The sequence below is a fragment of the Miniopterus schreibersii genome (assembly GCF_964146895.1).
Source record: "Miniopterus schreibersii genome assembly, chromosome: 1".
In the NCBI taxonomy this organism is placed as follows: Eukaryota; Metazoa; Chordata; class Mammalia; order Chiroptera; family Miniopteridae; genus Miniopterus; species Miniopterus schreibersii.
The window spans coordinates 187,036,647-187,051,398 of NC_138101.1; the positions used below are offsets into that span (position 1 = coordinate 187,036,647).

The 14,752-nt window shown below is 39.0% G+C and overlaps 1 protein-coding gene across 1 annotated transcript in view; it reads right to left on the minus strand.

Annotated features, from left to right (window-relative positions):
* SEL1L (SEL1L adaptor subunit of SYVN1 ubiquitin ligase) overlaps window positions 1-12,299 on the minus strand; it is a 45,057-nt gene extending 32,758 nt beyond the window's left edge. Inside the window, exons 1-3 of the mRNA XM_081135464.1 lie at window positions 12,098-12,299; window positions 6,708-6,745; window positions 5,627-5,858 (exon numbers count right to left, since the gene is read on the minus strand). Coding sequence (XP_080991590.1) covers window positions 5,627-5,858; window positions 6,708-6,745; window positions 12,098-12,167 — 340 coding nt within the window. The 5' untranslated portion in view covers window positions 12,168-12,299. The remainder of the gene's footprint in view (window positions 1-5,626; window positions 5,859-6,707; window positions 6,746-12,097) is intronic.
* Between the last annotated feature and the right edge of the window lie 2,453 nt (window positions 12,300-14,752).

A 14,752-nucleotide genomic window follows, 5' to 3' on the forward strand; every position in this document is an offset into this window, starting at 1 on the left:
CTGGCCAGAGTTGTGCTAGGCCTGAACTGATGCTTAGGGCTAGGTAAAAAAAAGTTAACACAGAAACTTAAGGAGGAAGCCACCTTTATGATCAACGGGATTTGTTAACTGGCTAAAAGTCCAAGACCTGTGAAGGGCATAACTGAAATTAATACTGCAGGTTGGCCTTGCTCTACTGTCTTGTCCCAACAATACAAACAATGCAGTTTATGCTGAACATCTGCTTTCCTCCTGGAAGTCTGGCAACTGGTAGACATGGAGTGCCTATGTGACCAGCCCCCAATAACAACTCCAGGTACTTGGTCTCTAACAAGCTTTCCCACTAGACAACATTTCACACGTGTTGTCACTTGTTGCTGGGGAAATTAAGCACGTACTGTGTGACTCCCCTGGGGGAAGCTTGCATCTGGTTTCCCCAGACTTCACTCCATGTACCCTTTCCCTTTGCTGATTTCACTTGTATTCTTTTGCTGCAATAAATCACAGCTATAAATATGACTATATGCTGAGTCTCTCTAGAGAATCACTGAGCCTGGTGGTGCAGTCTTGGGGATTCCCCCACACAACTGGAATAAGCATAAAACGTTGAAGACACAGCAAGAAGGCAAGTGTGGCTGGAGTCATGTGAGTAAAGAGGGGTGGTAGAAGATGAAGTCGGAGAGGCAGGTGGGGCTTGATCATGGAAGGCCTCATTAGTACAGGTAAGGAGTTGGATTTTATTCTGCATATGGTAGGAAGCCACTAGAGGCTTCTGAACAGGAAGAAAGATCAGACAATGGGGCATGGGGATAGGGAGGTTGAAAGCAGGGACACCAGAGAGGAAGCCGACTTCTTTAGAAGCAATATAGCAGTGACACGGTTGGGAGGCTGACAAAGGAAGCAAGTCTAGAAGCAAATGTCACATAACCCAGTTCTAATGTAGCTGGAACTGCGCTCACAAAAAGCCATGCATATGCAATTTATGTTACATGAGCCTTTTCATGCACTAATAATAAATTAAAAACAAGTCCAAATAAAAAGGAAACAATAAAGCAGTTATTTAAAAACTAAGACAAATCAAACAAGTGAATCTAAATTTGTATAAAGTTATTGGTATAACCACACAAAATTATTCAAGTGACTTAAAAATACCATATTACTAATATCTAGTAAAATATATACTAAAAACAAAAAGAACCACAAAGAAATCTTAAACTACATTCAGAGATCCTATTGTTATTGGTAAGGTGGCCACTGTTATAAACTGTATATACATAATTATGGATACATATATATCAGGATAAAGCAATATAACATTAATGTCATTAGGTACCAAGATTTTCAGCATCAGGGAAAGGAGACACAAGGAAAGGAAGAAACAAAAACCCTGATGGGTAGAAACGGCTAGCAGCAGACCTGCAATCCATTCTCTCATTTTACTGCCCAGGAAACAGAGACACAGAGAGGTGGCATAATCATATCATCTTAGAAACTTGATAACAAGAGACCTCTGGCAAACATGCTAGAGGTATTTACTACCAGGAGAGTCCTTACTTATGGAATGCTTTAGGCAGGATGGTCTTGGTCTGTCTAGACTGCTCACTGTACATGAACCTGAGATATATGTATTTATGAGGCATGAATACTTAGAAAATTTCACACAAGCCATGCAGTTATTACAGAATAAACTGGAGATGTTTCATAACTGAAATAGCTCCCTTTGGCAGAAGTCACACTCCATACACATCACTTAGGAGGCTCACTTGTTGAAATCTGGGCCAGAGTGCACCTTAATTGAGGCAAGACAGGACCTGGGAGTAGTTCTGGCAGTTACGGACTTCTGGACATTTGCCTGTGTGTTTTGATCACTGTATCTTTGAAAATATTAGTAAAGTTTGATAGTGCTATGATGACTCCTGTGAGTCCAATTTGTCAACAGAATGAAGCATAAGAATAGAAAACCCATGGATTTGTAATGATGCTTGAAAGCAAAACAAACACACAAAAACACACTCACTGGTCTCCTTTGGATGTTGCTAGGATACCAAATTATTATTTGAAAATACTTCAAGGAAAAGAATCAAGCATTTACCCTGCTTTCCCTGTATGGACTGTTTCAGAGGAACCAAATAGTTGATGAGGGAAAGTTCTTTATAAAACAATCCTGGGTAACAAACGGAGAAATGATAAATTAGAAAATCATCACTTTGCAACTCCTAATGAAGTAATGGATCTAGACAACAAAACAGTTGCCAAAACCTCTAGGTGAAAACTCAGTGAGGAACTTCTGAATGGCTGGATCAGGTTGACACCACCCAACCTCACTGATCAATCTCCAGAAGTGGGGCAATCAGACCCTATATGCCTCCCAATGTAAGGCGATAGTAAATACAAACCACTGTCTATGAAATAGTCTCAATAAAAAAATAGAACTGGCCCAGCTGGCGTGGCTCAGTGGTTGAGCGCTGACCCATGAACCAGGAGGTCATGATTCGATTCCCAGTCAAGGCACATGCCTGGGTTTCGGGCTTGATCCCCAGTAGGGGGCATGCAGGAGGCAGCCGACCAATAATCTCTCTCATTATTGATGCTTCTCTCTCTCCCTCTCCCCTCCTCTCTCTGAAATCAATAAAAACATATTTTAAAAGTTAAAAAAAAAACCAACTAAATCTACCCAGGCTTCTAGAGCTAATTTCTAGTTTACAGACTAGACAGTAGAGTGGAACAAGTTAAATGATATTACATGGATATGACCAGCTAGATCCAGAATGTGAGAAACTGATAGCACGAAAGTCATTGTTTCTTTAACAAATAAAATGACACTTAAAAACAAGGGAGGGAGAATTGTCACAGATTAAGAGAAACCTAAGATCTAAGCATGGATACTGATTCAAACAAACCAATTCTAAAATGACATTTGAAACGACTGGGAAAACTGAACAGAATCTGGGTATTGGGAGATAAAGAAACAATAGCTAATTATGTGGGTGTTAAAATACTACTGCAGTTTTGCTGGAAAAACTTATTTTTAGATATACACACTTAGGCAAAATAATACGTGGAATTTGTTTTAAAATACTCTAGGAAAGAAAAAAAGAGTAAATGTGTGGGGTGGTAAAGCTGAAAGGAGAACAAGAGTGCTGAAGCTGGGTGATGGTGGGGACAATGGGGGTAATTACACCCTTACTTTTAAGCATGTTTGGAAATCTCCCTGATAAAAAATAAAAAAGGAATAGCTTCTGGGACAACTTCAAGTGTACCAACATTCACATCATGGAGATGCCAGAAGAAGAGAGCGAGCAAGAAGCTGAAAAGCTATGTAAAAACATGACAGAAAACTCCCCTAACCTGGTGCAGGAAATAGACATACAAGTCCAAAAAGCAGAGAATCCCAAACAAGATGAATCCAAAGAGGTCCACACCAAGACATATCATAATTAAAATGATAAAAGTTAAAGACAAAGAGAAAATCTTAAAAGCAGCAAGAGAAAAGCAGTTACCTCCATGGAAGCTCCTATAAGACTGTGAGCCAATTTCTCAACAGAAACTTTGTAGGCCAGAAGGGATTGGCAAGAAATATTCAAAGTGATGAAAAGCAAGGACCTACAATCAAGATTACTCTACCCAGCGAAGCTATCTAGACTCGAAGGACATATAAAGAGCTTCCCAGATAAGAAAAAGCTAGGGGAGTTCACCACCACCAAACTGGTATTACACGAAATGTTAAAGGGTCGTCTTTAGGAGGAAGAAGAAGAAAAATAAAGATAAAAATATAAACATTAAATGGCAATAAATATGTATCTATCAACAATTGAATCTAAAAAACCAAAACAAACAAACTGAACAGAAACAGACTCATAGATACAAAGAACATTTTGACGGTTGCCAGATGGGAGGGGGGTTGGAAGGATTGGTGAAAAAGCTGAGGGGATTAAGAAGAACAAATTGGTAGTTACAGAATAGTCAAGGGGATGTAAAGTATAACATAGGGAATATAGTCAATAATATTCTAATAACTATGTATGGTGTCAAATGAGTACGAGATTTATCAGGATGATCACTTAGTACAGCAAAAACTTTTTTCATCTCATGGCACACATAAACTAATTACTAAAATTCTGCAGCCCACCAAAAAATATAGTTTTTGCCAATCTGACCAAAAAAATAGGTATAATTTTGATTCACTCACACTGAATGGCTATTGTTGTGTTGGCTGTTGTCATTTTTTTATTTGACAATCTAAGGGAAAAGAGGTCAGTGCCCCTGACTAAATAGGTGTTGCATGTTTTAAAAATTCTTGTGGCACACTGGTTGAAAATGGCCACTGAGTTGTATACCTAAAACTAATATAATATTGTATGTCAACTGTAATTGAAAAATAAAAAGGAATGAATTAAACTATAACACCTGGCCCAAATTTAAAAATGATAATACACATTTGGCAGAGGTACAGGAATAAAAGGTAGTTTCAAAGGAAGTAAAAGGACTTGCTTTTCTGAAGAACAATTTAGTAATATGTATCAAATGTCTTTTAAAAATTTACATTTAGTCCAGCAAATTCATTTTTAAAAACCAATTCTCAGGAAATTTTCATAGATGTGGACAAAGATACAACTAAAATGATCTCCCAGCAATAATAATAATAATAATAATAATAATAATAATAATAAGTAATCTATTTCAAAGTTATACATGTAAAAAATTTTCAAGACTTAACCATCAAATTGTAAAAGAATACTAAATTACATGGGAAAATGGTTAAGATAAACTGTTAAGTGCAAAATGCAAGCAATAAAATAGTATAAACATTCTGACCCAATTTAGTCTTAAAACCATACATCTAGAAAAAAGCCCGAGAGAGTAATTACCCAGGATGTTAACAGCTATGATTCCCTGTTGATGGGATTAAAGTACTTTTAATTTTTTTAAATTGGTTTTTGTATTCATGAGTATGGAATATTTGTAATAAACAATTTTATTTTTAAAAGGTAAAATCTCGATCAAGTCCTGAAAGTGGCTAACAATGGAATAATAAGTGGGTATAGCAGTGATCTTTGAACTAAATGACAGAAGGGTGGTGGGACAGGGCAGAATGGACACATTAATAATTTATTTTTTAAAGGATGGGTATTTAACACACTCTATTGTGAGAAATAATGTTTTAAATTTAAAAATAGAGGGTGTCAAGGTGAAAGTCAAAAGAGGATTAAAGTTTACATAAGTTTCAATTGGAAGGATAAACACCTAACTCAAATTACCTAGGATGATCAAAAAGGTTACTGCAGTAAAAATCCTAATGCAATTCAGAAAATAACCAAAGTAGCATGGTAGACAATCCTTACTGAGCTTCTATCATGCATACTTCTCTGATGGATTATTACATACTGGGGTCCAAAAAGAAATGTTAGAATATTAACATAATACAAATGCAATTTTGACTATTAAATTTGGCTTATGTAAATGGGTGAAATTTAAGCGAATAACTTTGATATACTAAAATCTAGAAAATCTGTAAAACTACATTCTATACATTACATGTAGTTAATAATCAGTAAAACCAGACTTGTGCATCTTTTTACACTAGCTTTAAAATTTCAGTTGTCTCCTTTCTTAAATCAGGCAAAAGCAAAGAAAATGTCCAGACTACCTGGTTTCTGTACTTTCGTTGGCTCTTCATAATCCTTGTTTTCTGGATTTAAAGATTCTAGAAAACTGATTTCTTCTGTGCCACTTTCCCCTTCTTGGCTCCTGGGGCTGTCTTCCTCCTCCTGAACAGGTGATTCCAATTCTGCTTCTTCTGAATCAAGAAATATCTGACCAGCGACTACTCTGCCTGCTGTACTGTGGTCCTTTACCGACTCATCTGATGGCAGAGAAGTCTGAGAACAGAAAGTATTTCAGTTACTAAGAGTACCAAAACTTGCTTTACTCTAATTGACCATTACTTTTACAATCGAGATCTCTCTCAGCTCCCTGAGTGTGCCACACTTGCTCATCTCTACAGGCTTTCGTACATGTTCGTCACACTGTCTTCATCACCTGCCTAACCCTGACTCTTTCTTCAAATTTCACCTTAGATGTTACTTCCCCCAGGAAGCCTTTCTTTTTTTTCTTTTTTTAAAAAAAAGTTTTTATTGATTTTTTTCTTTTTTTAGAGAGGGAGGGAGAGGGTAAGAGATATAGAAACATTGATTGGCTGCCTCCTGCATGCCCCCTACTGGGATCAAACCTGAAACCAGGCATGTGCCCTGACTAGTGACTTCTTGGTACATGGGTCAACACTCAACCACTGAGACACACTGGCCGGGCAGAAAGTTTTATCCACTCAATCAACCAGCCTCACATTAGAGATGAGTTAATTAAATGTTTGACCAAATATAGCAGGCTAATTTTTAAGTTGATAGTTTTGTATGGCCTGCAAATGTTATAAATATCCAAATGGCCCTTTACAGAAAAAAGCCTCCCTACCCTTGCTTTAGGCTCTTACACACACACACACACACACACACACACACACACACACGCAACATTCAAGGTAAAATTAAACCGAATAACCAACACTCTTAATTGGATATAATTACTATTTTCTCTCCTGTAGGTCAGTGATTTTTTTTCCTACAGAAGAACTAGAACTAATATTGATACCAGCTATCTTTTCTTTTTCTTTTTTTAAATTCCAATTCTGTTGCTCAAAAGATGTATGAGTCAGAGTAAATTTTAGTACACACCTTGGAATCTAAGGATTCATCCTGGCTGCCTTCTTCATCTGTAAAAAAATTTTAAGACAATTTAGTCATCTTTCTTGTTGGGAAATCGCAGGTATTATTTTTAAAAAGCATTTGATAAGTACAACAAGTAATAATCAGACACTGGATAACTAAATCTAGAATTATCTAAAACTGTCTGTAGTCAGCAACTGTTCAGAAAAGATGAAGCTAAAGGAGAAAAGGGGGTTGGGCTGGTAGTGTTTCCTCTTATTCCAGGAAAGACAGTAGCTTCATCTGTTAACAGACAGGAAGGCCAGCTTCCACACCACAACCAGATACCTCGGATACCATCCAATTCTTCTGCACATATTTAGCCTACTACTGAGAATGAGTTACAAAATTTATAAAAATAAATTTCTGATTTTGTGGTTCAGGATTCTACCTATTTTTCCCTCTGCTCAAAATGTGGAGTTACACTAGCTTATGTTAGTGCTGATTAGCACTTTATAATTCACTAAGACTACTAAAGATGGACACTAGGAATTATTATTATTATTGGACAGCAGAGTTGCTAGAACTGAGATATTTAAGATGTGTTCTATTGTACCGAAGAGATAACCAGATACAGGTAAAAAGTAGCATCATACTATCATGTATTCATTCACAGAAGATATAGTTATTAAGAAATCAATAGCTATATTAAATAGATGATGAAGCCAGCCACTAATTACACCTTTCTTCCAAATTCACACCTGCTGCTTTTCTTTGTCCGATTACATTAATTTTATCTCTATTATTCTTTCTGTGTTTTCCTCCTATTACTTCTATTCTGGCTGCTTGTTATCCTTTTTACTTTTCTTATATAAGCACATTTGATAATCCAATGTCCATATGCATATGTTTAGTCTTTGTGTTTCTGGCCAGTTAACAAATACTCAGATGATCTCTAAGTTTCCTTCTTACTCTTAAAATTACCTAATTTTAGCTAGGAGTGAGCTTCAGTTTTGCTGTTCTATAAGTTATATGAGAAATTAACCAGTAGACAAAATGTTATAAGACCATGTGATTTTTACTAGAAAATTTGGGGTTATGGTAGCCATTTATCTTTACTTCTCATACGGTCAGATCCTGGATATTATTTAACTTGTAACTCCCTACAGTATAACAAAAACATGTTTTGGATTTGTATTATCACTGCACTAAGCTAACTTTCAAGAAGTATAACCAACTCAAAATTATGTACAAAACACACAACTCTATTTCACAGTATTGGTTTCTTTTGAATATTGGAAAAAAAGTCTACTAGTGAGGTTTTACCATATACAAAAGTGCTGTCAATTCAAAGAAACTTATATTATAGCTTCTTTCATATTCACTGCTTTTAGATTATCTTCCAAATATGTTTTAGTTCTGGTGGGTGAGGAGGAGGAGGGTATAGCATGTATTAATCCATAGTGCCCATATATTTAGGCAGTGATATCAATTAATTAATAATCCTCTTCATGGTAACTGCTTCACAAGTATCACCCAAAGCCCAAGTTCTGACATATGGTTCAAACTCCATTCTCAACAAATCTTTGGATAAAGGGAAAAAATTAATCTCTATTATATATTGAAGTTATATTTAATGAATCACAAACATTAACTAGTTAATATATCATGAGCCGACATAAATAAGCAGATGTATATGGTATATCCCAAAATAATGAAACTTTATATTATTTGGAACTCTTTAATCACTAAATTTAGTACCCTGCCACAACAGATCACATAGGCAGTTATTTGGTAAATAATGTAGATGCCTATAAATAAATTTTAAGACATGTACATTTGAGACACTACAAGCTGTTAGGTATTAATGTGTTTCTGAACTCCAAGAGACATGGGAACCTGTGACATCAGGCTTATTTCATGTGAATTGCATCATGCTTCTCTCTCTTTCTCCTTTCTCTTCACAAACTAGGAATAGATACTAAGGTTACTGGTAAATAAGAGAATTCTTTCTCATTTACCAAAGTAGGAGAAGCTACCCCAGATGGTAGTCTTAAAGCATAAGCTATTTTCTCTTTCAAATTGATATATCCATTCACACAACACATTTAAAGAAGTTGCTTACAACTTGAAACTTCTGATATGTAGAAATCAGGTAAGGATTAAAGGCACTGAAATTATGCATAAACAAACAGAAAATAGCAATGCCTTTATCAGGACACAGACATCAAGCAACAAGAAAAATGCAAATGGATTTAATGAGGAGTTACGGATTTCTCACTCAACAGTATCACATCCAAAATATTATAGTTTGCATTACTTTAGCAATCGTACACCTTCCTTTGAAAAAGATCAATTTTCATTTTTATTTTATCAGCTAACAAAACTGCAAAGTACCAGGGATATTCTTTCAGGGAAAAGTAATTATGACAAATTCATTTTCCAACTCACCATGTAAATTACACTGATACACCTTCAAACACAGAATCCTTAAGAGTTTGATGCAAAGAGAAATCCTGTCTTCTGCTTTGCCCCTGAATCTGTGCAGACCCTAGGATACTCCAATTCTTAATTACTCCAAATCTGAGGCCTGGAGAGCTGGGTTCAAAACCTGGCTTCATTATATATTAATTTTATGTATGTGGTTCAATATGGCAAACTTACTCAGCCTTCTTTTCCTCAATGTATCAAAAAGGAATAATACCATCTGCCCTGTTGGCTCAATGTTTTTTAAGGAACAAAAGAACAATGAAATTAAACATCCTCCACAATCTGAAATCTACTCTTTGAATATATAATATCAACATAACTATTACTTGAAATACCTACCAGTGGACCTAATTTAAAAGATTTTGTAACAGTGTTTGGCATAAAGAGAGAAAAGTAAACCATAAGAAAACATGTATTTGTAAGTGAGAAAAGTTACAGTATTTTCACTATTATCTTGAGAAAATGAAGGAGAAATATCTTTTTAATCTCCTCCTTTAAATTTATTTATTAACAGAGAAAATAAATCATTTCCAACAAAAGTATCATTTTTATACATGCCTCTAAAACAAGATATTAGAGAAGAGTAACAGTGATATAATCAAAACTCTCTTTGATCATATTATTCCTGCTATAAATGCAACTTGCTCTAGTTAACAATTAACATTCAAACTTTAAATCAACACAAATTATTACCAAAACCCAGGTTTTAAATAGGAGCAAATCTTTAAATCTATACTAAAAATGAGACTGACATTCCATATAAATAAGCAATTTAATGAACAAAAAAGTCAACTGGAAATCCACGTTCTCAATTTATAAACCCTATTTCACGTGTTTTATGATATTTGCACTTCATGCCAGCATAGTACTGCCTTTATCACCTGTCGGTGTGCAAACCTATACTCTTTAGTTCTCTGCCTCTCCCAGAGAAATGTTTTGGCACAAGTTAACTATGATGCAAATCACAGCAGACATTTCTTGAACCTAGTGCTCTGCTTACATCAACACAACCCAAAGGTTTAACACTTCAGTATTAATAGTCTTCTATTATAACATACTGAGAATCCCAACTGTTGATTAAATGACTTCACAGGTCATCTCCATGGACAAGAAGCTCTAAGTATATAATATTTAGTCAAAGGAAGATGCAGAAAAATGTTTGTATGCTTTAATTTTCTTTATATTCTGCAAATTGACATCACAGGGATATACCATGTTCTTTAACTAGTAGCTCTCACAGTTTAGTGCAAAGAATCACTTGTGAAGCTTGTTAAACTACAGACACCCTGACCTGTTCCAGACATAAACCTGCATTTTTAACAAACCTCTAAGAGCAATTCTGATGCAGGTGGTCCATGGTCCATCAAGTACTCCACCTCTACACTCAGCAGTTTCTTTTCATACGTCCTTTGATCAAATAACTGCTAGCAGTGCTTCAAGAGCTATGCCAAGTTTTAAAGATTTGGTCATGAACACAAACTATGACTAAAAGGGGAGGAGGGGGAATCAGACCTCAAAGCATGATGTTGGCTGTAGAGTAACTAGCACATGCTTGTTGCTTTTGAAATGGTATCTCAAACCACATTATGGAGAGAATTTTAGGTTTAGACCTCTTATTTTAGAAGCAGAATGACGTTACGGCATTGACTTATAACTAGGGCAGATAATTTGGGGAGTCAAATAACCATCTGGGAAATTTTCTGTTAAAAAAAGAGAGTTGACATTTATACGCTGCCTTGTTCTAAAAAAATTTAAAGCCACAGAACAGTTGTCTTGTTAACGAAAACTGATTAAAATTCAAAAGCTTTACTGTACTAATTGTTTCTTTACCAACGATTAGAAACACTAAGTGCTCCTTTTCCAACACTCGCAATACAGAAGCTGTCAGCTGTAAGGAGACTAAAGTATTAAAAAAAAAAAAAAAAGTAATTATTTTTAGAACCAGAGTATAAGTCATTTAATCATAAAATCAATTCAAAAGCACAGGAATTTCTATATATACATAATAGTTAAAACTAGGCCCTGGCCGGGTGGCTCAGTTGCTTGGAGCCTCGTCCCATACCCCAAAAGGTTGCAGGTTCGATTCCCAGTCGAATCCCGATCAGAGTGCCTAAGGGGGGCAACCAATGGTTCGCTCCCTCTCTTCTCCCCCCTTCCTTCCTCTCTCTCCAAAATCAATAAAAACATATCTTCACGTGAGGATTAAAAAAAAAAAAAAAAAGTTAAAACTAGTTACTATCCTTTTAAAATCTATAGGACCACGATTTTCTCACAAATCATAAAATTACCGTCAACAAACACGGGGCAACTCAGAAACACTGTGATAGAGGTAAAAACCACTTGCTTAGAAATACTTCTTAAAAAGGGGGAAGGGCATGAACACAATCATATCAAAGGTTTTCCTTATTAATCAGACGAAGAGACTGGGGACCATCTCAGGTGTCAAGCAAACCCCTGTCGCTGTGGACATCCTGGTTTTGATTGACCTGGCTCCGCCTGGTGACAGCCCCAGGTGTGTCAATCGCCTCACTTACAAATCCCAAATCCGGAGTTTCAGACCCGCTGCAGCACAAAACCCACATGAGCGCCGGGGAAGGTCCCGGGGCTCCTGGGTCCCTGGGTCCGAGGCAGCTGTGGAACTCACTCCCAAGGAGTCCATTCCTCCTCCGGGGAAGGAGCCCAGTAAAGTTTGTGAAGTGAGAGAGGTGTGGGCACGGTGACCGCTTCTTCTTTTCCTCCCCTCTCTAGTCCCCTAACCACCCTCTCCGGCTCAGGCCAACCGGAGCCCAAGAAATGACAGCGAGCGACAGGTGGGTGCGAGATGTGACCAGAGAGTGGAGCCTCCGGCTTGAGCCCCCGAGGCCCTGCCCCTGGATGGAGGCCGGGGGGCGGTGGCTCCCGGCCTCCAGTCCGAAGGCGCGGATACTGACCCGAAGACGCCGAGGCCGTGCCCAGCAGCACCGCACAGAGCAGCAGCGTCAGCCCGACCCGGACCCGCATCCTGCGCCCGGGGCCGCTGCCACCCCCGAGAGCTGTCGCTTGCGCCTCTGCCCCTATGGACTCAGCCGCCGCCGCCTAGCCGCTGCTCTTCCTGCTCTGTCCTCCTTCCTCCGCCCCTTCCCAGGCCTCTCTGCCCCAGAGCGCAGCCAATCCCCGCCTGCCGCCGGCGCCTCCTCGCCCAATCGCCGTGGTTTTCCCGCCCTCCTCACAGCCCCGCCCACGGGGTCATGCATTAGCCAATCCTTATGCGATGCTTCCACACCGGCTTTCCCGGTTGGACCACGGCGCCACCGACATGGCCCCAGTTAATTGGTAGCTCCGGAGTTCCACCATCCCGGAATCAGAGCGTGATTCCAGGGCTGGGAAGCGACCCGAGACTACAAGTACCACAATGCACTTCGCGGCCTCCTCTCGGCGCGCGCTCTCGGGGCGCGTAGTCCACCGCGGGGTGCGCTTTAAAAGTGCCGGCGGCGGCTGCAGTGAGAGCTCAGCTGACACCTGGGCCGGACGCGAAACTGCTCTACGGCCTTGAACCCTGCGCTGGTTTTTCTATTTGTTTTGTTTTTGAGCCAAAATAAATACCAAGAAACAAGCAGTGTAAAGTTAAGAGTTTGTAATGTGTTAAGCTCTTTCTCTTTGTTTCATTTAGAAAAATTTGAATTGGAATATATTAGCCCTGTGCAAAAAACACAAGTAGGCTGAATTCGAGGTATTTTTTTTTTAAATTTAGATAAAACAGTACCATATCTATGGAAACTAGGATGGACTCACTCCCCGTCCTCGTTTCCCCAACAAAGGAAAATAAACCCCACCCCGTGCAGACCATTTCAGTGCTGGTTTTCACTTTTACCAGGGCCCGGGGTAGCAATCATCTAGGAAGAGGTGCCAACAGCCTTTGCAAAACCCTTTCTTTTTGTAAGGTGCGTTGTTTGCGTCTGCATTGACTAGGCTCGGGAGCCCAGGCTGATGATTTCGGAGATAAAGGGGCAGCGAGTGCCCTGGAGGAGCAGGAGCCTCGTGTGTTAAGCGCCAGCTCCAGGCCGGCCGCGAGGCCCTGGCTCGGTGGTCCTGCCCCTCATCAGACTGTGTCGTGGGCTTTCTCTAGGGCCCATGCACAGCCCTTAGGCCTGGAGCCCAGACAGCCTGAGGTCAGGGTTTTGGAAAGGCCACGCTACATATTTTGATACCTCTGGGGGCCTGACCCATTTCCTTCGATAGAGCCCTCTGTTCCACACCCACATTGGAGGGGGTGAAGAAAAACATTGTCCGTGAAAAAGAGTTCTCTTTCCTACTGCTACTTCCTTGACACGCACCTCTTGTTTGCTTGTTTGTTTTAGATTTTATTTTCAAAAAGATCCTTTATTTCAGTTTGTCTAAAAGATTTACATAATTAAGGGGTTTTAAAAAAAGTGTTAAACAAAGGAATCCCACTTTCACCTGCAAATGGTAGTCTATGCTTTTAGATACAGCCAAGATTATAACAATACAAATGTCAGTAAGTCTACTGGATCTTGAGAATTATCCACCCGCACTCACAAGAAAACGACAGACATTGGTGATTACGCCCTTACAAATGTATTTTCACACAATTTGTGCCAAGTCAGCGAGGAGTCAGCAGGCTTGGTGTCGGCAGGTAAAAACACATCCCTGCACACCTGTTGCTGTTCGTGGTGACATTTGGAGGTCCCAAACGGCAACCCCAAAGGCTCTTCCCTTTGCATCCATACAGTATACATACACCTATGAAGGGTATTCCCACTGATATTTAAAACAAGCTCACTTAATACTGCAAATCACATGTAGCATAGAATGATCAGATGTTCAGTCTTAAACTGTGTGTGACAAAGCCAAAATAACCCACCGTTCAAATAAAAAAAGAAGGGGAATACCTTTAACACACCATTAATTTACGCGGTTAAGTTTTTCTAGTGAAAGACAACAAGCCCATACAAAATTTGGGGACAGAAGAAAACTCAGATTTCAGCCACTGGTACCTTTCCAAAGACAAATCTGGTGTTTCTATACCCTACCATCTGGAAAGCTGACCTCCTGCTCTGCCAAACACCTTCTAGTTGAGCATATAATGGTCATTCCAATCATTGTGCACTCAGAATCCCATTGCCCGACTGACAGCCCACATCTGAAACATCTGTCATGCCTACATGGCAACACGGGCCACGAAGGAAGAGGGTATGGAAGCGTTCCCTGTGAGAGGTTATTGAAAAAACAAAACAAAAAACCCTTGCACCAATCCTCTCAAAAGTACTTCTCCTACATACTATTCAACTACATCCAAGGAACAAGAGGGGAAATAACTAAGAATTACGGAGAATCTAGTCAAGCTGTTCCTGCAAAGAGCTGCGGAGAAGCATGTAACCCAGCTCACGTCCTATGTGCTTCACGCTTAGACCCCTTCCCTCAAATGGGCCTTCTCTGCAAACAGGACTGGTTTTCAAGTTTCTGAGTCTCTCTTTTATCCAGGTTGCTCAAGCTACTTTTAATCTTTCCCAGCAGGATCTAGTCATAGATCTAATGCAAAGCTTTTGGAACACGGCAGCAAAGGAAATAAGAAATACACAGAAACA